At 32.0% G+C, this 27,613-nt stretch overlaps 2 protein-coding genes across 2 annotated transcripts; one reads left to right on the top strand and one right to left on the bottom strand.

Moving 5' to 3' along the window:
* The first annotated feature begins 1,624 nt into the window (after positions 1-1,624).
* LOC103484753 (L-ascorbate oxidase homolog) lies at positions 1,625-4,897 on the top strand. The gene is made up of 9 exons (XM_008442016.3): positions 1,625-1,913; positions 1,995-2,143; positions 2,243-2,352; positions 2,563-2,833; positions 3,039-3,135; positions 3,243-3,588; positions 3,672-4,037; positions 4,122-4,200; positions 4,450-4,897. The coding sequence occupies exons 2-9, from the start codon at positions 2,000-2,002 to the stop codon at positions 4,651-4,653; spliced, it is 1,617 nt and encodes a 538-aa protein (XP_008440238.1). The 5' UTR covers positions 1,625-1,913; positions 1,995-1,999; the 3' UTR covers positions 4,654-4,897.
* A 3,470-nt stretch (positions 4,898-8,367) lies between these two features.
* On the bottom strand, positions 8,368-9,907 carry LOC103484752 (dof zinc finger protein DOF5.3-like). Its single transcript, XM_008442015.3, has one exon. The coding sequence runs from the start codon at positions 9,668-9,670 to the stop codon at positions 8,657-8,659; it is 1,014 nt and encodes a 337-aa protein (XP_008440237.1). The 5' UTR covers positions 9,671-9,907; the 3' UTR covers positions 8,368-8,656.
* Between the last annotated feature and the right edge of the window lie 17,706 nt (positions 9,908-27,613).

Raw genomic sequence — 27,613 nt, 5'->3', positions numbered from 1 at the left:
GGAGAGATGAATGGTGGGATAGATTATTGTTAATAGAAAAAGGTTTGATTTTGGAATCAATGATTTAAAAATAGTTTAGAGATTGGTGACATTCAGTTGGCGGTGCGTCGTTTGATATGAGGAGACAAATAGCCACGGTGTGACAAACCAAACCGTGTGGGGAAGGGGAACTATTTCTTCTTCTTCTTCTTATTATTTTTACATTAATTTACTCAACAAACCTCTGCCCTCTCCGACATCTCACATGCTTCTCATCTCCAAAATTAATGTTTTTCTTTTCTTTTCTTTTCTTTTCTTTTCTTTTTAACATTCAATTTAACACTTTTTTTTTTTAAAAAAAGAAAACTGGAGAACGTCAACAACAATCCTGTTTAAGAGCATATATTACTACTAATATAAGCATGCAAACAGGAAATCCCAAGTTGGCATAATTCTTCTCCGACGTAAGAAGAGATTGAGATCATAGCTCACGACAATGGCAGCCATGGCAAGAGAATGGGCAACAGTACAATTATATTGCACACGCAGAGACATTTACAAAAGGATATCTAATGTTAAGCAAATTACCGATACCTAAAATCTCTCCCACAATATTCTTCGTCTCACAGATGTCCAACTCCATATTGTAGAGCGAGCTAACAATTTTTAAGGAATCAGATTCTAACAATCAAAGAGGGAATGAGACCAAAGATTAATAGGCCAATTGCAACTATAAAATTGGTAATGAGAGTTACCTAAATACCCTTAAATTAAAAATAAATAAATAATATATTTATTTATCAATTTTTTACACCAAAATTTTCGCAATTCAAAAATAGAAATAAAAAATTTAAATTAAAACAAATAAAAAATTCTACTTAAAACATATTAGAATAATGATTTTATTTAAAATTGTTTGGTGGTTCCATAATTCTCTTTATATAATTTAATAGATTTTGAATCAATAAAAAATATCTTTTTTTTCTTTCTTTTTTTTTTTAAGCTTAACGTATTTATGAAATTTTTCATTAGTTAAAGGATATCTATAAAACAAAATTTTAACGATTTCTATTAATGGTAATATTATTATTTTTAATATTTTTTAAAATTCAATACATTTTTTAAACTTTTTAAAATTTAAGGTATTTTTTAAAATAATTTAACCACTTCAAAATTCATAAACCAAACCTACAAAAGTTTTTAATGTTATAAACTACATTTATTATTTAACCCTTTTTTAGTAGAATATTTCACTTAAGAGATACTTCCATTCTGATGGAGAAAAAGTTGCAAAGGAAAGTCATTTTCCAGACATCTTGCATCACTGTCCATTGTGATCCATTCTTGTGAAAAAGAGAATCAAAATCGTCAGGCAGTTTAATTATTATTATTACTATTTTTTAATCTTTAGAGGAAAAAGAAAGATGGTCAAAAAGAAAAAGAAAGGAAGATTAAAGCCATGAATAACAGCGTAATCTGGGGGAGTTTTTCATCCAAAAAGAAAATTGAAAGAAAGATGAAAACAGAAATATTTAATCTAACTTCTGACGCTCATCCATTGTAATTAAGGTTGCTTCCAGTTGAAGCGATTTGGGTTCTCAATTATGAGAAAACGCGTCAGTAGCACCGAATACTCACTCCATAAAGTTACAACCTTTACCAAACGTACACTGCCCTGCCTTTTCTACACATACATTAGCATTTTTTAAATCAAAACTCAAATTGGATTATTACAATTAAGAAAATATTATTAGTGCAGATGAAGAATCTTGGTTCTCTTCCCGCCCTGTCTCTATTTAACCCCTTTATCCACTCCAGTTGTATTCAAATCAACCTCTAGCTGTTACCCACTGACCCTAATAAAAAGGGGTTTCACATTCTCAACAAATAAGACTCTCTTCATCCTTAATCTCCTCTCCATTCTCTCAATCAAGGTATTTCTTTTCTTTCCACTGTCTTCTTAATTTATTCCACATTGTGTCTGTGGGGGTTTCTGATGTAGTGCCTTTTTGCAGTGTTCATGGAGAAACAGGGTTTGCTTAGACTGATTTTTGGAGCTTTGGCTTTGCTGAGTGTTTCATTAGTGAATGCTGAAAACCCATATAGGTTTTACACTTGGACTGTGACATATGGGACTATCTCTCCTCTGGGTGTTCCTCAACAGGTTGGTTGTCTGCTTTTCCTGTTTCAGATCTGGCTTTTACAGATTTTTGTTGCTGTTTACTGTTTGTTTAAATTGTTCCTCTGTTTGATTTTTTTTAAGGTAATCCTCATCAATGGTCAGTTTCCTGGCCCTAAACTAGAAGTAGTGACCAATGACAATATCATCCTTAATCTTTTCAACAAGCTGGATGAGCCTTTGTTGCTTACATGGTGAGTTGCTGAATTTCCTTCCTTTTCTAGCATTGTAGTTTTAAGTTCATAGTTTCATTCAGATCATGTTGTTTTCTGAGTACATTGTCAGTTATGTCTTGTTTTCTGAGTACTTGCTTAGTGGCTTTAGTTTTTCTAGGTGTAGTTGTGAGTGATCGGTAGTACTTTTAAATTTGGTCTTATTTACTGTAATGTTTGTTCTATCTTAAGGAATGGGATCAAGCAAAGGAAAAACTCATGGCAAGATGGAGTGGTTGGGACCAATTGTCCAATTCCTCCAAACTCCAATTATACTTATTCTTTCCAAACCAAAGATCAGATCGGATCTTTTGCATACTTCCCTTCAACTCAATTTCACAAAGCTGCTGGTGGATTTGGTGCCCTAAATGTTTACCAGAGACCAAGAATTCCAATCCCCTATCCTATTCAAGATGGAGATTTTACTCTTCTTATTGGTGATTGGTACAAGACCAGTCATAAGGTAATTCAAAAGTTTCCATTCTCTGCAAGTTCATGCTAATGAAACCAATAGGAAAGATATTGTTTCTGATATATTGCCTGTTTGTAGATTGACCTTTAAATTTGCTTTGGATTAGATTATAAATTCTAGAATAGAAGACCTGAAAGAGTTCTTTGTGTTATCTATTCTGATAAGCGATGTTGATATTGGTTTCTTTACTTTTCAGTCCCTTCAAGAATCTCTAGATTCAGGAGGATCTCTTCCTTTGCCTGATGGTGTCCTTATTAATGGACAAACTCATAGTACTTTCACTGGCGATCAAGGTTATTGTCAAATCATATCTATTTCGTTTCTGAAGTTTTGCACATTTCCTTTTTCATTGAAGTTCCCAAAGCAGCCTAACACTTATTCCTCCACATCCATGTTTCAGGTAAAACTTACATGTTCAGGATCTCAAATGTGGGTTTGTCAACATCTCTTAACTTCAGGATTCAAGGACATAAAATGAAGTTAGTTGAGGTTGAAGGATCTCATACTCTACAGAACTTATATGACTCTCTTGATGTTCATGTTGGTCAATCTTTATCGGTTCTAGTCACCTTAGATCAGGCCCCCAAGGACTATTACATCGTTGCGTCAACACGCTTTACTAAAACTGTACTCACAGCAACTGCAGTGTTACATTACTCAAATTCCAATTCACCTGTTTCTGGACCTCTACCTGCTGGTCCTACCACCGAAGTAGATTGGTCTGTTAAGCAAGCCAGAACTTTCAGGTATGTCGAAAAGATGTAATGGGTTGTTTTCTTTTGATTTCTATCAAAAAGGTGACTGATCTTTTTCTATTGAAATCTTGAAGGTGGAACTTAACAGCAAATGCAGCTAGGCCTAATCCACAGGGCTCTTTCCATTATGGGAAGATTATCCCAACAAAGACAATTGTTTTGGCAACTTCGGCTGCTTTAATTAATGGAAAACAGCGATACGCCATCAATCGGGTCTCATATGTTAATTCTGATACCCCCCTAAAGCTTGCTGATTACTTCAACATCCCTGGTGTCTTCTCTGTAGATTCCCTCCAGAGCCTTCCCTCTGATGGCCCTGCCTTCATTGCTACTTCTGTATTACCGACGGCTCTCCACGATTTTGTTGAAATTGTTTTCCAGAACAATGAGAATACCGTGCAATCCTTCCACCTTGATGGTTACGATTTCTGGGTGGTTGGGTAAGTCTAATGTTCTGTTCTCTCTGCTTCTACAATGTTTCTTGTCCAAATCTTGACATTTTTCCTTTATTGGCAATATGATAGGTATGGCTATGGACAATGGAGTCAAGACAGTAGAAACTCCTACAATTTAGTAGATGCTCTAACCAGACACACCGCACAGGTAAACCAACTTTCCTGTGCTTGTTTCCATACGACTCAACTCCAGTATCAAGTGTCATTATCAATACCATCATGCAGTGACAAATCTTCTAAGAAAAAAAAATCCATTCAATGATTTCATTATACATTTGTTTTGACACATTTCGAGCTATCTTGTTCTTTTCCAATATAGCTATCCTTAGAATCAGCTAAGTACTCCCCCAAATGGAATCAGTCCTGAGCTTCTTGTATGGCCTTGTTAATGTTGCAGGTGTATCCTAATTCATGGACAACCATATTAGTGTCATTGGACAACCAAGGGATGTGGAATTTGAGGTCTTCAATCTGGGAAAGACAGTATCTTGGCCAACAATTCTATCTCAGAGTCTGGACTCCAACTCAGAGTCTTGCCAATGAATATAACATCCCTTCGAATGCCTTGTTATGTGGCAAGGCTGTGGGACGACATCGATGAATCACGCATCAGGATTTACTTCTTAGTCATGAGAGTTTGACTACATATCATAGGAGAGGAGAGGTATAAGACGGGAAACAGAGTGAACCAAGCAATGCAAAACTTTAGAATCATTTAAACTTAATTCTTTTAGTAGCTTTGAAAATATTATATGTATTGTTCTTTGGACAAGGCATGCTTCTAAAGTGTTCATTTACATCTAAATTGAGAAAGTGAATGAAGTTGGAAGTAGAAATTGATACAATTGATGGCTCCAAAGAATCCTATACTTATATAAATAACTGTTGTGTATGCAAATGAAATATTGTATAAGAAAGTGACGTGGAAATTAAGTTTAGCTCGACTAATATGCAATGAAAATATGTATTTGAACTTATAATTATAAACAAAAAAATCTTAAGATTTTATTTATATATATATATTTTGTATAAGTTAATACACAAAAAAAAAAAAAAAAAAAGTTTATTTTATTTAAACTATTTTGATTTAGAAAAAAACAGATTAAAATATATTTATTTTGAGTAATTGTGAATCACTCTAATTTTTTCTAATAAATTAAATATTTAGAGTATGTTTCGAACATACTCAAACATTGGTACTTGTATGCATAAAAATTGATAAATTAAACTGGGTGGTTTCCATTGCAAAGGAAAACTTTGAATCACATGGTTGGAATTTAGAAAGAGGAAGTTATGTTTTGAATATTGATTATTGGGTTAGGTTCCAAGTGGGAGGTTAGCTGCCAAATTTGTTGGGTATCCGTATGGGCCCAAGCCCTCGTAGTTTGCATGTGCTCAGGTTGTAATATTGTATCCAATAATTTCCCTTTCCCAACCCAAATTTTTCTATATTTTATTTGCATTACATATACATAATTGGTTTCTTAAGAATATGATGAAAATCATCTGTATTATTGTTATTGTTATTGTGATTATTATCATTATTATGGACGATAGGTTAGGAGAGAAAGAATAGTTTCACTATTCTTGAGTTATGTTTATATTTGGTTCTTATGACGAATTTAAAATTGACTTTTAATATAATTAAAACCTAATACTACAAATATTGTAACTCAAAAGTGATAATGAGCCGCTGTCCATTTACATCTGGAGACTTTTTTTTCCTTGTTGGCCATCAATTTAAGATTGTAATATTTAGATCCCTAAACGTTTTAATCTTTTGAAATTAAATCATAAGGGATAACTGTTTCTAAATATTATGAGATTTTTGTTGATAATTATAAATTTGGTTTGATATTTAATTTCTAAATTCAAGAAGTATATATTAGAGTTGAACCGATTCAAGCAATTGGATTTAAACTTAATTGCTTAAAATTAAAAGTTTGATCCATGTTCACATGATAAAACTAAATGAAAATTAAGGCTTTTAGAAAAATCTGCACGTTGTATGCCTCTCATGATTATAGAGTGATAATAATCATTCAATTTATTTTGATAAGTTAGATGGGGTTTGTTAAATGTATCTAAGAATGATATTCATGGCATCAATTGATAAGCAATTTATTGGTATTTTGAAAAATTAAGTTTAAAAACATCACAATTTGGAAAAAAAAAAAAAGTACAAAATTTTAATGACATAAAACTAAAATTAATCTTGTCGAATGATGGCAATCATACTGCTACATCTTCTACGCTTATTTGGTTCTCAATATCTTCATCTTCCTTGGATATACGATCACCAATGCTGCTTTTTGGGTAACAATTTTAGGGTTTTTTTTCTTCCAATTATAATACTTCTTTTATTCAATTGGAAGATTATCCTCCTTAGTATATCTTGCTGGAATAACTTGAATCCTTTAATTTTTATAAGATTTAATTCATTTACGGTGCTCAAGGTGTCTGAACAATCGTCTTCTAGGGATTTGATAAATTACCTACATCTAAATACAACATTTCAAACACAAGACTATAATATGTGTGAGCAATTATATACAAAAAAGATAAATTTTTGGCTTATGAGAATTAAGAGAACAATTCTTTGTGTTTTTGTATGGTTTGAAACTAATAATAATAATAAAAAAAAAACTTCATATTTATAGGTATTAGGTTATTACAGCCCTTCAAATATTCACATATTTTGATCAAAAAGAGCTATAGTTCAATTGAGGTTATGTCATTTACTACATAGGTTTCTAAATTGTGTTAAAAAACAATAACTTTACTCATATTTTCCAACTATTTCACTGCTCTTGGGTGTTCTAAACCACATTTCTTTTACATAATTATGATACTACTTTTATCGCTTTCAACACTTGTCTCTAGTCTAATCCTATTTAAAATTTCCTAAATTATCAAATGCATTCAAGATGTGTCAACTTATTTGAGATACATGTTTATAGTCGATTTGAAGAAAAATAGTTATAAAAAAATCCAAAGTGAAAAGAAAAGGGTGTTTAATTAATAAGGTTTTGATTAGGATAATAATGAAAACATTAGGAATAGGCATAGTGAGATTTATAGAGAAATAGTAGAATATAGAAATGGGAGCACAATATTATTTAAAGTATAAAGTTAGATTTGAAAGGCAATGAGAGAGCGAGATATAGACATCTAAAAATAAAGCAATAAATCTGAGAGCACATAGTAAGAATCAGAGAAGATGTTGAAAGAAAACATTCACACACACACACACACACACACCAATATCACTTTTCTTTATTTCCCCAAAAGCCTGCTTCTTTCTCTCTTTTCTTTCACTTCCTTCCTAATAATATTAACTTATACATATATGTTTGTGTATATATATATTATATCCTTCTAAACCATATCTTTTTCTTATTCTCACTCTATTATTTTATTTACCTTCCATTTACATTTCTATTCTTTTTACCACCTTCTCCACTACCTCCCTAACTTATTTCTATATTTTATTCTCTTGTTTTACCATTGAATTAACTATGTATATACAAAAGAGATCTGTTTTTTCTAGGAAACCAAGAAAAAGAAAGATCTCTCAATATATCTTTGTGTTTCTCCTTTTGATCTCCCTCTATTTTCATTTTCCATAAATGTTATTGGTTAACTAAATATTGTATTTTAACTATAATAGGAGAAAAAAAGTATTTATATGAAAAGATATCATTAAGTTAGTAGTAGGCCCAACCAAAATATTTTTATTATTTGAACACACCCATCTTTATCATCCTCACTTTATTAAATAAGAAATAAGTCCAGAAAATACATGAGAGGACAAGAGTGCTAGAAGAAAGCCTAAGTGAAGAAAAGGAAATCAAAATTATACGATTAAGTTGAAAGCAATTGATGCCGGATTGTAAGGGAGAAAAGTATTAATTAAGCATACAATTTCCCCTATCTCAACTAAAAACTCTCACAAACATTATATATTACAGACAAAGGTGACAGATGAAAATAGAAATGAGAGTGTTACCCTCATACATACATCAAATAAAATCTAATATTGCCTAATTAATTATCTTGAACCAGTAGTATACACACAATAAAGGAATTATTATTGTTTCATCTGTTGATAGGGAAACTTAATTCTGTGAGACTTTTTCTTGTTTTTTCTCCATAAAAGTACAAAGTAAAAGCAATAAGAATTTGAAATGTTGAAAGGATACTTTAATGGGTTTGAATTATTATTGTATTTTTAAAAAAAAGGAAAAAAAAACATGAAATGTAAGTACTAATTGTAACAAAAAAATGTAAGATTCCAAGTAAGAAAATCTCTTAAAATAGAATACCATTTACATAAAAAGATGGTAAAATTAATATTAATTAATTTCATGAAGTTAAAATTGAATACATTTTCATATATAATTAAGTTAATTTAATTTAAAGGCACACAAACTGCGTAATTAATTTTTCCCAAAAAAGAAAAACACTGATGCTAAATAATCCATTCATTTCATACACCAAAAACCCAACAGAAAAACACAAACAAAAACAAATCCTAATATGGAGAAGAAAACCTAAATTAAAAGGGAAAATAAAACAAAGTCCCCTTTTTTCTTTTTCATTTTTTAAGGATATGCTCCATTAGCACTAGCATGAACATCAGACCAAGTAAAAGCTGGATTCCAGAAACCTGTCATTTCGCCGCCGCCCACCGGCGCTGCTTCCAAAATCGCCGCCGTAGCCGTCGTAGCCACATTCGTTACTCCCACCGATCCCTGGTGACCGTCAGTGAAATAATTATTCGACGATGATTTAAGCTTCTGATAGAGCTCCTGAATCCCACTGGCGCCGCCGTGGACCTGATCTCCACCGCCGTGAGGATACCCATTTTGTTGATGATGAACTTGATTCTGATTGTTCCTCCAGTAAGAGCTGCAGAGCCCCAGAGAAGAAACGTGAGTTCCAGCCGGAGGATCATCGAAACCCGTGGTCCGAGCATGAAACGGCGTGGTGGACGGCGGTGGGTCATTACTGATGACGTGGGAAGCGGCGAGATTATTAGGGTTAGGGTTTTGGGTGGCGGATCTCAAAATAGCAAGAAGGTGAGAATTTTGCGGCGACCCCCACAGAATTTGCGTGGGCGATGATATTATTTCGTGATCCAACGCCGACCCATTTCCGAAACCGACCCGACCCAGTATTTCAGACGATAACGTTTTCATTTTTCCAGATGTGGACTTCCCTACAGCAGCAGCCACCGTGGCGGCAGCGCTCTTGTTCTTCCGACAGCCACCACCGATGGGAACGTTCCTAAGGGCTCCACCTTTGGTCCAATAGCGGCGACATGTTTTACAGAAGTGTCGAGGTTGAGTTAGGTTGTAGTTGTTGTAGTAACAGAATTTAGTGTTTGAAGAGTCGCATCTTGGGCATCGCAAGTTTTGGCCTTCGGAATTTGAGGAGGTTGTTGCGGTGGCAGTGGTGGTTGCGGTGGCGTTAGTGGCGTTAGTGGCGGCAGTGGCGGAGGCAGAAAGGGAAGTGGAAGGGGAAGAATCTAGAATTGAACAAGTATTATTGATGGAGATTTTGGTGTCTCCAGCAGCAGCTAAAAGCCCTGATACACCAAATAGTTCTTGGATCATTTTTTTTCCTTTTCTTTTGGGAGATTGGATTTAAGAACAATCCAAAAACAAAAGAGAAAAGAAAATAAAAGAAAAGAAAAGCAAAGGGATGTGGAAGTTGTGAGTTCTTTTTTAGTTAGTGGGGAAAAAGAGATAAAGAAAGTAGGTTTTTTGGTTGGATGAATGTTTTTGATTTGAGATGGAGGGATTTTGATTTTGATGAGAGAAGAAGGGATGAGCTTTTGAGAGTGTGGAAAGAGGAGAAGGGTTTAATATATATAGGATATATAAGATTTATTTTTGCTGTACAAATGGTAAAGCAAAGCAACTGTTTTTAGGTTTTCTTTTTCTTTTTAATATCAACTCTTGTCTTGGGTTTTGTAATTTGGTACCAACTGATTCTTTCAGGAAAAAAAAAAACATTTTTTTTTCCTTCTTTTTCTTTTTTCCACTTCTTTTTTGTTCACTTTTTTTACTTTGATATGTCCATTCTTGAATCATTTCTGTTGAATGAAATGAAATATATTAGAGATTCCTAATATTTCAATAAGGTTGATAAATTTTTGGCATCTTCACTGTTACAAGATCAATATAAAAGTAGAGATGGAGAGGAGCTCGAGAGAATAAATAGAATAGGTTATAGAAAAATTGTCTCTTAATTCTATTGCTTCTTATTGTTTCATGTTATAAATTTGAAAATTATATGTAAACATACACATTTTTCAATAAATTATTATGTAGGGTGTAAGGTGACCAAAAAAAGTCGAAAGTTAAAAAATATGTGAGTTGAGTTAATTCATTACAATATTATATACAATAATATTACTCACCCGTAATTATTGGCTAAACACACGTGATTTAGAATTTTTTTTTCTTTTTCTTATAAATTATCTTTCTCCTTATTAATGATTTAAAATTTCAATAGTGTGGAAGTACATGGAGTTACTCTTACAAGAGATGATATGATTGAAAGCATTCAAATTTATTCAAAACTAAGATAGTTCCTCAATTTATCTTCATAATTTGTTCAAATATGACAATAACACACTCCTAACCCTTTCAACCCAACTATCTCAAAATTTAACTCAAAACTTATTAGTAAGTTTGAGAGAGGGAAAAAATAATTTTTTAAGAAAAAACTATTCTTGATCCAAGGAATTATATATATATATATATATATATATATGCTATACAAGTCAATATATCTCAGAACTCATCCATTTAATCCTTATCCGAACTCATTGATAAGATGAAGAGTCGTAGTACTTCATAAAGGGAATGGAAAACGTGTCGATGATGCTCTCACTCATTGCGGCCGCTCTCAACAAGTTATTTTCTCCACTAATTTACTAATGTTATCCGGGGGAGTAAGAAGGGTATTATGTCGCGAATCTCTGTCGCGGAATGCCTCAGGTTTTCGTATTCGGAATATGTATTTATTTATGGCTGTTTTTTTACTCAAAGAAATCCAGCAAATAACTGAAAAATACTAAGTAAACCCGTATAGATCAATGAGTCTCAAAAGAAAGATCAATTATTTAATAGTTGGTTAAAATGATAGAAATAAAGGCAGGAGGGGGCAGTGAGACTATAAATAAGAGAATCTTTTGGGGCATCCTAGTTGGTTTGGGGATGTCAAATATTTGAAAATTGAAATAGACACATATGCTTTTTTGCAATCTCTTTTTGAGCATTTTAGCAGTGAATAGATGAATTTGATCAGGAGTGAGGACTTTAAACACCCACTCCTCCACCCATACAAAAGAATTGAATAATGTGAAATAATTATATATAAATATACGTAAAAGTGATATATAGATCAGAGAAGGGATATTTAGAAATATGGGTAAAGGGTTGAGTGTCCCAGCCCAGCTAGGACATACCCCACAAATTAAAGCTAGGTATCATACCCTTCGGGGGATTCAAGTTTGGGCTTCACCAAACGCTTAATTAATTTTAAAGCAACAAGCTAAGGCTAAGCAGTTGCATGCTATATAGGCACTCGAATATCTGATGCTGCACCATTGGGATATCTTTATTTATGATTTATCACTTTTAATAATTGTTTTGTCATCAAATTCATTCACACGTGTGATCCAACTCAAACTTCATTCCATCACTTTCCTCTTCCACATTCTCTATCGTCTCTATCCCTTAGAAAAAGATAAGTAATTAATATTATGTTTCACTCATCAATCTTTTTTCTTTTTTCCTTGGGTTCATTTAATTATCACCTATTATATATCATACTAAATTGGTCCAATCACTTATCATCTCTTTATACTTTTAAATCAACAACTGATTTATGAGATGATGCTTCCAAGTTTTATCATTTGAACGTATAGAAAGATTAATTAAAATATTTACGACAAATATAGTATAATTTTCTTTTAGTAATAGATACCGTTATACCACTATCATAAGACACTCATATATAAGTTTATTAGATCTAAATTTTTACTATTTTTTTAAAATATTTTTAATAATTTTATCATTTACAATAATTTTACTAGGAATAAACTATATTTTAAAGGTTGATTTTTTATTTACTATTACTCTTATTATTATTATTGTTTTTTAAATGTCTTCAAATATAGTGAAATGAGTTAAATTATTTATAAAGACGACAAAATTTCATTAGCTATCACGGATAGATATAGAGATATTGCGTTATATGTATTTATAAATACATTTTTTATAAATATTGATAGTCTATTATCAGTTACTTTCATTGATATAATTTAAAATTAATTTTGTTATGTTTTATAAATATTTTAAACAATTTTGTCATTTATAATAATTTAAAAAAATAAATTAAAACTGGGATATGCGGCAAAAGATTGGATATTGATAAAATCAAAAGATAGACCAAAGTTGACTACTTTAAAATTTCTTTTTAAATTTAAGTTATTTTTATATAAAGGAAAAAACAACTGTTGAAGTGGCTGATTTATAGTTCACATAGTGTGTGACAGAGAAACATTAGGAAATTACATGAAAACAACAATTCAAACACATGACTCTACTCCTAGACATTGACACATGAGAACACATTGATTGATCCATTAACCCTTTTCTTCTCTCTTTGTTTCCCCTTCAGACCCTGTTTTACCTAATAGTATTCAACATATGACAAATTTTGGATCAAAATTAAATATATATGCAGCCCTTTTTCCCACTCACGTAAAAGTTTTCTATACTTATAATTCTAATTTATAATATATTTCTATATTTGTAATAAAGCAAACTAATAAATGCATCTACAATATATATGAAAGAGATAATTGAACTAGAATGATTCATTTCATGTTTTTTCTTTTTTCGAAACAACTCATGGAAATAAAAACCATGACTTTATCTTAATATATCAAACCAACTAATATTTCATCGTTTTCCCATATTTTCATCTTACCCATTGAATTTTAGGTCAATTATAAATTAGTATCTGAACTTTCATGTTCATGTAAAATTAAATATCTTTCTTACTTTAAAAAAAAAAAATTGTCTATTAAGATTTTAAATTAGGTCAACTTTGTTGAATAGATGAATTTATTAGACATACAACATTGATATATATTGTGCGTCACATGGAACATAAACCTACTCAATGTTTGATATTGGTTTTGCATGCTTAGAATTTTACAGTATTGGAAAAATGAAAAACAAAGCTTAAAGCTATTTCCAGTGTAGTAGATACTTTTTAGGTTTTAAGATCTATTACATACAAATTTAAAAAGTTTAATTAATGATTAAATTTTGTCATATAACATTGTTATAGCTTTTGTTTTATATATCTGGACATCAATGCTTTTATGTAATTCCTTTTTTGTTGTTTCTAAAGTTTGCTATATAAATGTTTACATAATTTAATCCTTTTGGTATCTTTTTTAAAGAAAAACAAAAAAAAAAAACTTTAAATGTTATATGGTGTATAACATTAGGTCTTAAGAATATACAATATTTACATAGCAATATCACAAATGCAAAATTATTTAATCATAAGGCAGGTGTGGTAAAAATGAGTCCAAAATCATGGATATTGAAAAAAAATAATATCATAAATAAATAAAAAAATATGAATAATATAAATTAAAAAATTTTAAATTTTAAATAGAATAAATTCTCTCCCAAACTCTAATTTATTTAAAATATACTTCTCACTTATAAATCCACTAAAAACCTTTATTTATACGCAAAATGACAAATAGGTGGTAGCTTACTTGAACAATAATAATATGTTGTATTAAGATAAATAAATAACAATTGAGATAGTTATAAATTACCCTTTTACCGCCCTTTCACTATAAACATTAAGAATAAATACATGTTTAACACGTATTAGCAACAACTTTTTTTCCATAAATTATGGTATGGAATGTAATTTGGTGAATTCGAGAAAACATTTTTTAACGTACAATTATCAATACGGCTATCAAAGATTTATTAAAAGAATGAAGTGACCTTTTAACTTATTTTGTACCCAAACTCATAATTATCAAAAATACATATCTAATACCTAATCATATTTGATAAATGATTTTTCATAAAAGAAAAAAAATCAACTATTTTTCAGTGTCATGATTCGAACTTTTTTTTCTTTTCTTTTTTTGAAAAATCACGATTGTAGTTAATTAGATAGGTGAGGCAGATATATAAACGTTTTTCATTTTGAAAAATCAAAGGAATTAGAGTTTAATTGTTTGAAATAATGCTAGAAATGGTCCAATTCACTCATGATATAATAATATATAATTAAGTAGAAATTTAGAAGAAGAGAAAAAAAAAAAAAATTAATGATGGTGGTTGTTGTGTTGTGACATTGACCACTCATAGTTAAGACACACAAAGAATGCGACACATCATCAGTATTTTTAGTCTTTATCTTTCCATTATTTAATTTGTTTTTTCATTTACTAATTAAATTGTGGTTTAAGAAGACAACAAATTTTTATAAAATTTATATATATATATAAAATGAAAAAGATGAAGGGACCTACATGTCGTATGAGAATTGTGGGTGTCGTGTTATGGTCAATTTCTTGGTTCCAGATTGTTGATAGATAATCATACCAAAGTTCAAATTCTTATCCCTTAAGTTACACGACAATTATATTTATTAATTTTCCTTAATTATTGCTTTTCTTCACCCTTATCTATTTATCCTTCTTCTAAAGTTAATTTCTACTCTTTTAAACTTTTCACCCCCATCCATTTTCACTTTTACTTTCTCACCTCAATTAAATAAATTAATCAAATCCTTACCCCTCATTGTATTTCTTTTTACAATTATTATTATTTTTTTACTTCTCTTTCTTTCAATCATATTTTAATTTTCAACACATTAGTAGTACTTATTATACATTTAATTTTAATACATTTCCTTTATGTAGTATATATAAAATGATATAATTTTTTTCTTTTACCTCACTTCCTCCTAAATCTTTTTTTATAAGAAAAGTAAACATACTATTTAATAACACCAACTTAAACCCAACTCTAGTTATCGTGACATATATATATCTTTAATGGAGATTTTAAATGTTCAAATTTCTACTCTTTTTAAGTTTAAAAAAATACCCTCACCAACAATTAATTAAAAATACATTATAGTTAATTATGTACTAATCTTCAAACCTAATCATCACGTGATTTTAATAAACATGGTTTCCTAAGAAAATATTTCTAAAGAAAATGAAAATCACAAGAAAATAGAGAGTAAAAAAATGTAAAATATTGGTAAATAGTTATAAAGAAAATGAAGGCGTGGAAGTACCTGAGCTGAGCGCGCGTGCCGTCCGGAGCGGGAGACTTTAAATCAGAGGGTACCCTCCTGCCCGTACCCCTTTACGGGCAGCGGAAAACGACGAGAGATTTCGATCCTCTGAAAGTTACTGAGTCTGCGATCGGTGTCGGGCAGTCCCTTCGGTCAGTTTGGGCATTGCGTGGGGTACCCCCTCCCTCGATCCTCGGGCGCCCTTTCTTCAATCACCTCCTCTCATTTTCCTTTCCTTTTTTTTTTTTCTTTTAGATTCTTTGTCCATTCCATTAACCGAATCTTTCTGAAAATTCTTCCTCTCTATACTGTTTGCCCTTCTATTATTATTATTATTATTATTATTATTATTATTATTATTATTATTAATTATCATTTTTCTTTCAACTTTTATCTCATACCATTATTCAAACTTTAATTTCAATTCCAACCTAATTACTAACGACTATGGACCCATTTGTTCTTTTTTTATATATATAAATATATTCTTAATCCTTGGCATTAACGTTGATGTATTGGATCACAATTATTAGCTTCCCCTCTTTATGCGATGGTAATTAATCTACGTTACCCCAAATAAATCTCTCTAATTCCAATTATTATTATTATTATATCATTTTGTTCTCAAGTTAATACTGCTTATTAAACAAATGTGATGGTTATCAACTTAACTTAAGTAGTTTGAATTTTTCCACTCTACCCAATTATTTTGAACTAGCTAGCAACATCATGCATGGGTTACCGTACCTTACCAAATTGGTTTTCATTGCAATTGCTATGTCCAAATTTCTTTAACCAAAATGGAAACTTTTCATCAAAACTTGATGATGAGATGACACATGCATAATTTTACTTTGTTACATCAAGGAACTAATAGTCGATTTGATCATATATCTCAACAAGAAAGACACAATTATCAAGTTCAAAGGTCGTTTTTTCCGTCTCTTTCAATTACTCAACAAAAATAACAATAATAATAATAAATTAAGACATAAATATTAGATATTTACTTCCGGTGAAATTTTTTTAAATAATATATGGATGGAAGATCGAATCTCTAACTTTAAAGTTGATAGTATATATATCTGATGATGTTAATTAATCTATGATCATTTTGACAAAAATAAGATGGAGAATTTGAAATTTCTCACTCACAATGAAATTGAATTTTGTTGTGTAATAGTTGAATTTCTAAATTATTTATTTTAAAAAGATACTAAGAGTTGAATTTCCAAATTGTCATGGGAGCTATTTACCTAGGTTTTCATTAATTTTATCCCCTATGGGTTTTAGGTTAAATTATGTTCTATCGTTTGTGTCTATGTTTTGACTTTTGTGTTTTGTCCAAATACTTTTAAATGTTTCAATAGGTGAGACAAGAACAATGAACGGTGTTAGATATAACAAAATAAAAATATAGAAATAGATGGCATGGCACCAATGCCAACATCTTAATATATGTGACCCAATATTAATGTTTTAAACTCACATATAACATTTCTGCAACAACTCTATCAAAAATTCAATCTCAATTAATAGATTTATATGTAATTCATACTCTTCTTGAATTATTAACATACAACATAACATTTGAAAGTAGAGCAAGTCAACTTTTCACTTTAAAATTCTAACGTTTCCACCCAATTAGTCAAATTTTCACTATCAAATTGTGAAGTTTCCACCCCTTTTACCCTTTTATTTATGCATCAGAAATATGTGACAAAAAACTGTATTTATGTACAGATTTTTTTTTTTCTTTTTAAGTTGTTCATGTTCTTCTCCGATAATAAATATTTACCATATTGTTTGTCATGTCATGTAAGTATCACACCCTTTTTTTATTTTTCCTTTTTGCCTCTTATATCATCAACAACATTATTGTCCTAAAAGCAATTTAAGATAATGGTGGAGGGGAAGAAGACGAGGGACCAAAAAGTAAACGGGGATGGAATTTAAAAATAGGCAAAGTAAAGATTAGAACTGTTTGAAATTGACTTGGTTTGTCCAGATATGGCTACTTGCCATTTAAATATATTTGGTCTTGGGAACAGATTTTGTAGAGGTAGTTGTTGAAATTGGTAAGAGAAACAATGATTTTCCCAGTAACATATTGTTAAATATTCTTTCTCTATGAGACAACCTGCTGCATTTTTTATTTAAAAAATTTGTACAATATCAAAATCTATTAATAATTAGATTACGATGGACTTTTATCGGTATTTTTTTTTCGTTACCATTTATTTTATTTTTAAAAAATCTTATCGAAAACAAAAAAAAAAAAGCTTTTTTTTAGAGTTACATTTCCATTTTTATAGTTTTTAAGTTAAAATTTGGAAAATATTGATGTCAGTAAACTAGCACAAAATTTATTGTTTCTTTCAATTTATATATACATTGGAAAGGTTATTCAATACATCATACAAATAACCTTTTTCTTTGATCCTCCCCACCAAAACTGTCAAATCTAATGAAATAATTATTTGATACAAATAATTTTAAAAACTGGTGCTTTAGTAAATTCTGTATCCTCTTATTTCATTTATGGCTCAAAAAGTGTTCATCAGAAGGGTCGAAAAACCAAATAAATAAATAATTGAGAGGGAATTCGTCTTTAGTATCACTCAAATGTAACACTCTTTAAAAAGCTTGAAAATGATAAATATGACGGTGAAGTTAATTAGAAAGTTTAAAGACATGATGTAAACATTTTTAAAAAATGATTCAAATCTATTGAAAGAAGATCATGTTGTATAAAAGTTTTCAAACAAAACTCAACAAAACTTGACAACTCACATTACATGATTCACCTTCATCTCTCTCAGACCCAAGTTGAGCTAAAACACCCCTTACTATATACTTAGGTTATTAATTACGTTTAACTCCAATAATTAAGTGAATGTTAATAATGATGGAGTGCTAGAGAGAGATAGAGAGAGAGAGAGATTGAAGTTGGTGGTGGTGTGTGGTTTTATGAAATGACATGACAACAATGCATGGGATGTGATAGAATCCCACATTCTATAATGGACCCCTTCTTGTGTCTCCCACTCATACAGCAACTATACAGCTTTTTATTTTTATTATCATACTCTCTCTCTCTCTCTCTCTCTCTCTCTCTCTCTTCATATTATTATTTTAATACATTCCACCAATTGGTCATTGCCTTCTATTTCCTATGCCTCTTCATTTGTTCCTCAATCATTATCCCTTCTCTCCACCTCTCCATCTTCCATCATCTTGGCTTTCTTTACTTACTAAACTACTCTTTCAAATTATTACGCCCATCTCATCCACATAAACTATAGTTAGAATGGGGTGTGTGAGCTTCACGTTTAAATGTATGTTTTATCGTAGATACAACCTTTCCTATTATTTAGAGTTCAAATCATACTCCTACATTAAAAAACTATTTTATTATATACTCATCTCGATCTAAATAGTTGTAACGAGATAAAGAATGTGATTATTTAATTATTAAAAGATATATCTCCACATTTAGATATCGATCATACCCACATACAAAAGAATATATCAATTATCATTTAATCGCTCGATTTAAATAGTTTTAGTAGAACAAAGAATGTGATTATTCGTTCAAACTTATTTCACCATTATTAGTTTATGTCGTTTCATATCTATTAACAAAATACGTTTAACCACTTCGACTATTAATATGTCATAAATTAACGAAGAAAATAAAGTCTCTAAATTCTTGGTTGGGAGGGATAATAGGTACATGTGTATATGATTTTATTTGATTATTTTCTAATTTTTGAGTGTGATAGAGCACTTTACAAAGAATTGATAACGTCATAAGTGGTGTGGTGGATATAGTCCCACTTTGATTTGAGAGTTTCATCTAAAGTTTGAATTTCCTCTTCCTTTCTTTAACAAAAATATACTTTAAAAAAGAAATCAACATTGTTTCTTCCAGAGTTTTCTATGCACAGTTTTATTTGTTCTATTGGATCATTATTTCTACGGAGAAGATTTGTTGAATAATACTAATAATAATAAAAATAGATTTCTGTGCCCTTATATTTCAGAAATCTATTTGAAGATTGCATAATCATATATTTAGCTACGTGACAAGGTTTTCTTATAATATTTTAATATTTTTATTTTTATGTGTATATGATGAGAGTCATATCGTCCATATTATATATATATATATATATATGTTAAGAATTCTTACACTTAATGATGAGTTTATTTTAAAACTCTTAAATACTTTGTTATTGAGTGTAGGAGTTCTTAACAATACAAAAAAGATTTGGATTTTGTGTAGTTATTTGTAAGTTGACATTTTTTATAAAGTTGGCTTCGACACGGTTTGAATGAAGTATCTAAGTTTAATGGAAAGAAGGTGTTAAAGGGATGTTTACCTAGTGGAGATGTTCGGGTGTATCCACTGACTCATGTATCTTTTTCGAAAAAAAATAATTTAATGATTAGAACTATTTTAGTTCAAATAAAATAGCTAAAATCTTAGATGAAGACAACTTTTCGAAAAATATTACACAAACACACATATATATTCATTCATTTATTTATTTTAGTTTCTATTTATTTTTTAAATTTTAAAATGGCAGGGTCTCACTTAAATTTTAAGTTTAATTTTGATTTAGTCCTTAATTTTATTCTTTTACCTTCACATATTTACTAATAATATTTTGGTATTTTATTTGTTAGCTTTCAATCAATTAATTTACAATAATTAGGATGTAATATTTTAATTATTTTTGCGGTGTTAAAAAAATTACAGAAGTCTTAGTTTAGAAATTTAATTATAATTAATTAATTCGATTCCTTTAACTTAATTAAAATATTAGCCTAGGTTAAAAGTTGTGTAAATTTTGAGGTGGCCTCAGAACAAAATTGAAACAAAATTAAAAAAGAAATAGAAAAATTTTGAAGCTTAAACTCAAATTTAAAAGTAAAAATTGTAATATTACGAAACATTGAATTTGAATGAAAATTCGAAAAATCTATTAAATGAGAACTCTATTGTTTTAAAAATAGGTGATTTATTATCTGATGCATGATGAAAGTATTAAGGATCATATATCAACTTAATTGAGAGGCTTAAAAAACCAATATTACTATTGCACTTAATTAATTAGAAAACATTGTTCTCCAGCCCTTCTTAGCTTTTCTGTTTTCTTTCTGTGTTTTTTCTCGGTAAACCTTCTACCAACTCCCTTCATCTACACATGTTTTTCTGTGCTATAACATTTTCTTTTAGTATCTCATGGTATGATAAAAATGGTATGTATATGTTAGCTAGTTGAAATATTTGACCAATTCACACCAACCGATCTCCATTAGTTTATTGTTGAAAAAACTACTAATTAACAACGTACAGTAATTAGTAGTTTGAACATAGAAGAAGGAAAAAGAAATGGAGGAATCTTGTGAAGTGGTGTGTGAGAGATAGAGAGAGAGAGATAAGAAGAGAGACCCCATAGATGGTCGAAATCAATCTTTCAATTGAAATACCAAAGCAAATATTCGGTGTGTTTGGGAGTGGTTTGAAAGAAAAAAAAAAACTCACATACAAACAAACCAACACACATAACTCTTTCTTTCAATACACCAATATTGTTTTTTTTCTTTTTTTCTTATTTTAGTCTTTTACGATTTGTAACCATTCTAATCTCTTGGGATTCTAATTCCCAACCCCCCCTCTCTTTTCCAACGTACCCTCTTTGATTTGACCTTTTTTCCACCTCTTCCTTTTTCCCCCCAAATTTCAATTATAAAAGAAGAAACTAATTAATTAATATTGAAAGCAATTAACAACAACCCGAGACTTACGTGGAAACCCGAGAACCGGGAGAAAAACCACGATACTTTAGTTTTTATTATTTTTCTTATGAACAAAAACAATAGGTACAAAGGGAGTATAAATAGAGTACAATAGGAATAAGAAAGGAAAAGATTTAGGAAATATTTAGGAAATAAAATCTTATATTTTATTTTTTCCAAAAGTATATTTTATTCTTTCCAAAAGTACTAATTCTAACACTCCCCCTCAAGTTGGGAGGTAAATATCAATGAGTCCCAACTTGCTAACGCAAAGGTCGAAGTGTGGTCGGAGAAGCCCCTTGGTAAGAACATCAGCAATCTGTTGGCTTGAAGGAATGTACGGAATGCATATGCTTCCACTGTCAAGTCTTTCTTTGATGAAATGCCGATCAATCTCAACATGTTTAGTTCTATCATGTTGCACTGGGTTGTTAGCAATACTAATAGCGGCTTTATTATCACAAAAAAGCTTCAATGGTGTCTCACATTCCTGATGAAGATCTGACAAGACTTTCTGGAGCCAAATTTCCTCACATATTCCCAGACTCATAGCTCTGTATTCAGCCTCAGCACTGCTCCTGGCCACAACACTTTGCTTCTTACTCCTCCAAGTTACAAGATTGCCCCAAACAAAGGTACAATAACCGGATGTAGACTTTCTATCAATAACAGATCCTGCCCAATCTGAGTCAGTATATGCCTCAATGGTCTTTCTATTTGTTTTTCTAAACATCAACCCTTTACCAGGTGTATTTTTCAAGTATCTCAGGATTCTGTTAACAGCTTCCATATGTTTCTCATAGGGAGCCTGCATAAACTGGCTGACAACACTCACAGCAAAGGAAATATCCGGACGAGTATGGGATAAGTAAATTAATTTACCTACAAGGCGCTGATATTGTTCTTTATCAACTGGAACTTGATCATCAGAGTTTCCTAGTTTACAGTTGAATTCAATAGGAGTATCAGCAGGACGACATCCCAACATACCTGTCTCGGTTAGCAAATCAAGGGTGTATTTTCTCTGAGACACGGAAATACCTTCTTTTGATCTAGCCACCTCCATTCCAAGGAAATATTTCAGATTTCCCAAGTCTTTGATTTCAAATTCATCACCCATTCTTTGCTTTAGTTGACTGATTTCTGTTTGATCATCTCCAGTCAAAACAATGTCATCCACATAAACAATTAGAATAGCTATCTTTCCTGTTTTGGAAGCCTTTGTAAATAAAGTATGGTCAGAGTGCCCTTGACTGTACCCTTGGGACTTGACAAAGGTAGTGAATCTGTCAAACCATGCTCTCGGAGACTGTTTCAGACCATATAGAGATTTTTGGAGTTTACACACCTCCTGACCAAATTGGGCTTCAAATCCTGGTGGGGGGCTCATGTAGACTTCCTCCACAAGGTCTCCATTCAAAAAAGCATTCTTAACATCCAGCTGGTATAGAGGCCAATCTTTGTTCACAGCAACAGATAGCAGGACTCTAACAGTATTCAATTTAGCAACTGGAGAAAAAGTTTCCGAATAGTCAATACCATAGGTTTGAGTGAACCCCTTTGCAACTAACCTTGCCTTGTGTCTATCAAGCGTACCATCTGCTTTGTATTTGAGAGAGAATACCCATTTGCATCCTACAGTTTTATGTCCCTTGGGTAGAGCACAGATCTCCCAAGTTCTATTCTTTTCGAGAGCCTTCATCTCTTCCATAACAGCATTCTTCCATTCAGGACACTCTAGAGCAGTGTAGATATTTTTCGGTATTATGGTAGAGTCAAGGTTTGCTGTAAACGCTCTAAACTGTGGAGAGAGATTATCATAGGAAACATAGTTGCAAATGGGATGTTTAGTGCATGATCTGGTACCTTTTCTCAATGCAATTGGAATGTCAAGAGAGGGATCATACTCATCAAGTTTTCTTGTATGACCCTGTTCAGCTTCATCGTTACTGGTTTCTATTCTAACCTCAGTCTCATCATCATGGTTCTTTTCTTCCATATTTTCAAGAACAGCAACATCAGACTTGTCATTCTCACTCATTGTATTATTAGTACAAGGTTTTGTAGGGTTTTCCATACCTTGGTCTCGAGGAGGTTCGAAATTTTGGACTGGAGCCGGCGGTTGACTAGTAGGGGACCCAACTTCCTTTCTGAGATTCCTCCTGTAATATGTTTTCCAGGGAACTTGGTTTGTGGGTAAGATTATGGGATGAGGATCAATGTCAGACACGGTAATAAGAGTAGGTTCAACAAATTCAAAGGTGTTGTTAGACTCTTCACTCACATTCTCCCCCTGAAGATGGCTAACAGGAAAGTAGGGTCGGTTTTCACAGAAAGTAACGTCCATAGTGACAAAATATTTCCTAGACGGCGGGTGAAAACATTTATAACCGTGTTGGTGAAGGGGATACCCAACAAACACACAGGCCTGAGCCCGAGGGGTAAATTTGGTCTGATTAGGGCCGAAATTATGGACATAGGCGGTGCACCCAAACACACGAAGAGGAACCTCAGAAACAAGACGAGTAGAGGGGTAAGACTCCTTAAGACAATCTAAGGGAGTCTGAAGGTGGAGGATACGAGAAGGCATTCTATTGATTAAGTGAGCAGCTGTAAGAATAGCATCTCCCCACAGGTATGATGGAAGGGAAGTGGAAAGCATAAGTGAGCGGGCTACTTCCACAAGGTGTCGGTTTTTTCGTTCGGCCACTCCATTTTGTTGAGGAGTGTAGGCACATGAGGTTTGGTGAACAATCCCCTTGGAGGCTAGAAATTCACTAAGGTTATGGTTTTGGAATTCCCGACCATTATCACTTCGAAGAATTGCAATTTTTGTATGAAATTGTGTTTTGATAGTATGATAGAAGTTTTGGAAAATGGATGGAACCTCGGATTTATCTGAGATAAGGTAGACCCAGGTGAGACGGGTATGGTCATCAATGAAAGTTACAAACCACCGCTTTCCCGAGGAGGTGGTGACCTTGGAAGGACCCCAAACGTCACTATGGATGAGGTTAAACGGTTGTGTAGGTTTATATGGTTGTGAGGGAAAAGAGACTCGATGTTGTTTTGCCCGGATACACACATCACAAGATAGAGAAGAGACATCAACTTTAGAAAAAAGGTGGGGAAATAAATGTTGCATATATGTAAAGTTTGGGTGGCCCAGTCGAAAATGCCACAACATACAGTCTTGTTCAGAAGTGCTAAAGTAGGATGACAGTAAACTAACCCTAGACAAACTACTACATGAGGTATCATCATCAAGGATGTAAAGTCCCCTGCTATGCCGGGCAGTGCCAATCGTCCTCCCCGAGCTCATGTCCTGAAAATAAACCGATTCAGGTAAGAAGATAGCTTTACAATGCAACTCACGAGTGATCTTGCTTATAGATAACAAATTGTAAGACAGTTTAGGGACATGCAAAACATTCTGGAGAGCAAAACCGTCAAAGGGAACTATTTGTCCTTTGCCAGCGATCGGAGCTAGAGAGCCATCGGCTATTCGGATTTTTTCATTACCGGCACACGGGGCATATGAGATAAAGTGTGCTGAAGAACCTGTCAAGTGATCTGTAGCCCCCGAGTCTAAGATCCAGGGATTCTTCCCATCAACGCTAATAAGCCCAAGGGACTGAGGCATACCTGACTGAGCAATGGCACCCAGAGTCGGAGTCTTGGTCTGGCTCACAGTAGGATCAGTTGATTGAGAAGTGCTAGCAGGTGTAGTCTCACTAATGTAGGCACGTCCTGAGTTCTGTTTCTCGTTGGAGGACCGTTTCTTACCTCCTGGGGGACGACCGTGGAGTTTCCAACACTGATCCTTGGTGTGCCATTGTTTCTTGCAGTGCTCACACACAGGAATTGACTTCCCATTATTCTTGTCACTGTCATGATTTGAGGACCGAGCGCTAAAGGCTGCGGAGTCAATGGTAGGGGTAGTCAATACACCCATGGCATTAGTGCGATCCTCTTCCAGGCGGACTTCAAAACAAACTTCCATTAGCGAGGGAAGAGGTCTTTGTCCGAGTATACGACCACAAACATTATCAAATTTGGGATTAAGTCCTGCAAGGAAGTCATAAACACGGTCAGCCTCTTCAAGTTTAGCATATTGTGTACTGTCATTTGGTGTGTCCCAAACTGTCTCTCTGCACAAATCCATCTCTTGCCAGAGGAGAGAGAGCTTGTTAAAATAGGTAGTTACGTCCAGGGTCCCTTGTTTGCAATTATGGACCTGTTTTCGTAGTGTATATAACCGAGAGACATTCTGTCGTTTCGAGTAAAGGGTCTGAGTTGTATCCCACAAATCTTTTGCTGTGGCTGCATATAGTAAAGGCTTGCCGATCTGTGGTTCCATACTATTAATCAGCATGGACCGAATAAGTGAGTCCTCTCCTTTCCAGAGTCGTTCCAAGGCGTCTCCTGGTGGAGGACGTACAGTCTCTCCAGTTAAGAATCCGAACTGGTATCGACCTTCGAGGAACATCTTTATTGATTGTTTTTTTTTGTTATAATAATTATTTTGTTATTTTCCCAACATTCCCTTTCAATTTGCCTCCTTTGTCCTTTTGACCCTGCGTTTTCCATAATGTCAACAACACAAAAACCAAACCCAAATCCCCAAATTCTTCCTTTTCCTTTTTCTAATTTTTTTTTCCTTCTTCTTCTTCGTTTCACTATTGTTTTCTTTCTTATATTTGTATTGGAATGGTACAAAGTTTTCATTTTTCGAACACACACATTGCTTTTACTGTCTTTTGTTTCTTTCCTTCTTCATTTCCCTCCAATTCAAACTATATCTTCTTATAACAAAACCCACCCTTCTGTCATTTTTAACCATGTATATGCATATATATTATTGGATTAAAAGGGCCTACTCATTTCAATAATTTGTTCTATAGTACTTATAGCATTGGTTGGTTTGGGATAAATTTAATTCAACTTGACTTAATTAACTTTTTCTCTCACAAATTTGTACAAAGCTCAATATTTATTGAGTTGAAAATAAAATTAATCCACGATTTATTCAAATTATGTTAGCATATAAATAATTTCCTTATTTGAAAAGAGCAAGTATTCTTTAGTTTTATAAATTTGGTTCGTATCAAACACATCCTTACAAGATAGATTGTTAAAATATATATATTAAATTATAAATTTTGTTCATTGGATCTTAGTTACCTATGATTTAAGAGGTTTTTTTAATCACTATCGAAATATTTACATTGTTTTAGTTTTTATAGAACTATAAATACTAATTTCTAACTTTTAAAATTACAAATGATTAAAAAAACGTGTTTATCCAACTTTAAATACACTCAACTTTTCAACTTTTTAAGTCTAATTATTTACCGTATCTCCCAATATTTTACCACACATGATATCAAATGTTATTATATGTTAAAAATACTTATAGACATAGTTTGTTTGGGATTCATTTCATAAAAGTATAAGAACATCTTTTTACACATATTAACACTTATCCATTCCTACCACAATGTAACATGAGAAATAATTAAAAAGAACACCCATCTACAAAATTTGAACCAAAATCCAAAACACCAAATGAACAACATAAACTACGAAATACCATACATCAGACTTTCTGGTAAACTCATAACACGAAGTGCTAAATTAATCTAATTAAAGAAGAAGAAGAGGAAGAAGAAGAAGAAGAAGAACAGTGAATATTATATAAAATGGGTGAAAATGGGAAAAGGTAAGATTTAGAGGATATATCCAAACGTGACAAAAGCTGAGAAATGGACAGAATCGTCCTTGCACCCACCACACCCATAGCCATAGATATCGATCTATCATGTCTTTGCCCTCTCTACACTATACCCTTTTGCATGTGCCCTGCCCCTTCTCCAACCTCTCTCTCTTTTTCTTTTTTAAATTTATAATATCAAAAAATATATGTATATATTATCCAAAAAAATAATATAATTAAGAAAAACTGAGTCAGAGAGAATGAGTTTTTCTCTGACACAAGAGAATTCTTACTGACAACCTAAGCAGCCCTACCATTCCCCATCGTGTCCCCCAAATAAATCTAATTTAATCCCCTTTGATCTCTTCTCTCTCGGTCTCTCCATCTATTCCTTCTATATATATATATATATATATATATATATATATTCCCCTTTCTTTAATTTATATATACTAACTATTATTCAAAATCATTTTTCTCATCATTGTTATCATATTTTTTTCTCTAAGCTAAGCCATGTATTGGGAATGCAACCACCCTCCCAGCTTGCCTAAGAAAGGAAAACAAATAAATTTAAAATCATATCATAAATATTATGCTATCGTTATTGGTATTGGTATTGGTATTTTATATATATACTTTACTATTATTGTGGGGTGTATGTATG

This window comes from Cucumis melo, chromosome 8 (genome assembly GCF_025177605.1).
Source record: "Cucumis melo cultivar AY chromosome 8, USDA_Cmelo_AY_1.0, whole genome shotgun sequence".
NCBI lineage: Eukaryota > Viridiplantae > Streptophyta > Magnoliopsida > Cucurbitales > Cucurbitaceae > Cucumis > Cucumis melo.
This window is presented reverse-complemented; position numbering and strand designations above follow the sequence as displayed.

Coding starts and splice junctions, on each gene's coding strand:
- LOC103484753 (XM_008442016.3), top strand. CDS start 2,000: ATGGAGAAACAGGGTTTGCTTAGACTGATTTTTGGAGCTTTGGCTTTG. Junction 3,136..3,242: donor TACTTTCACTGGCGATCAAG/GTTATTGTCAAA, acceptor TCCATGTTTCAG/GTAAAACTTACATGTTCAGG. Junction 4,201..4,449: donor TAACCAGACACACCGCACAG/GTAAACCAACTT, acceptor TTAATGTTGCAG/GTGTATCCTAATTCATGGAC.
- LOC103484752 (XM_008442015.3), bottom strand. CDS start 9,670: ATGATCCAAGAACTATTTGGTGTATCAGGGCTTTTAGCTGCTGCTGGA.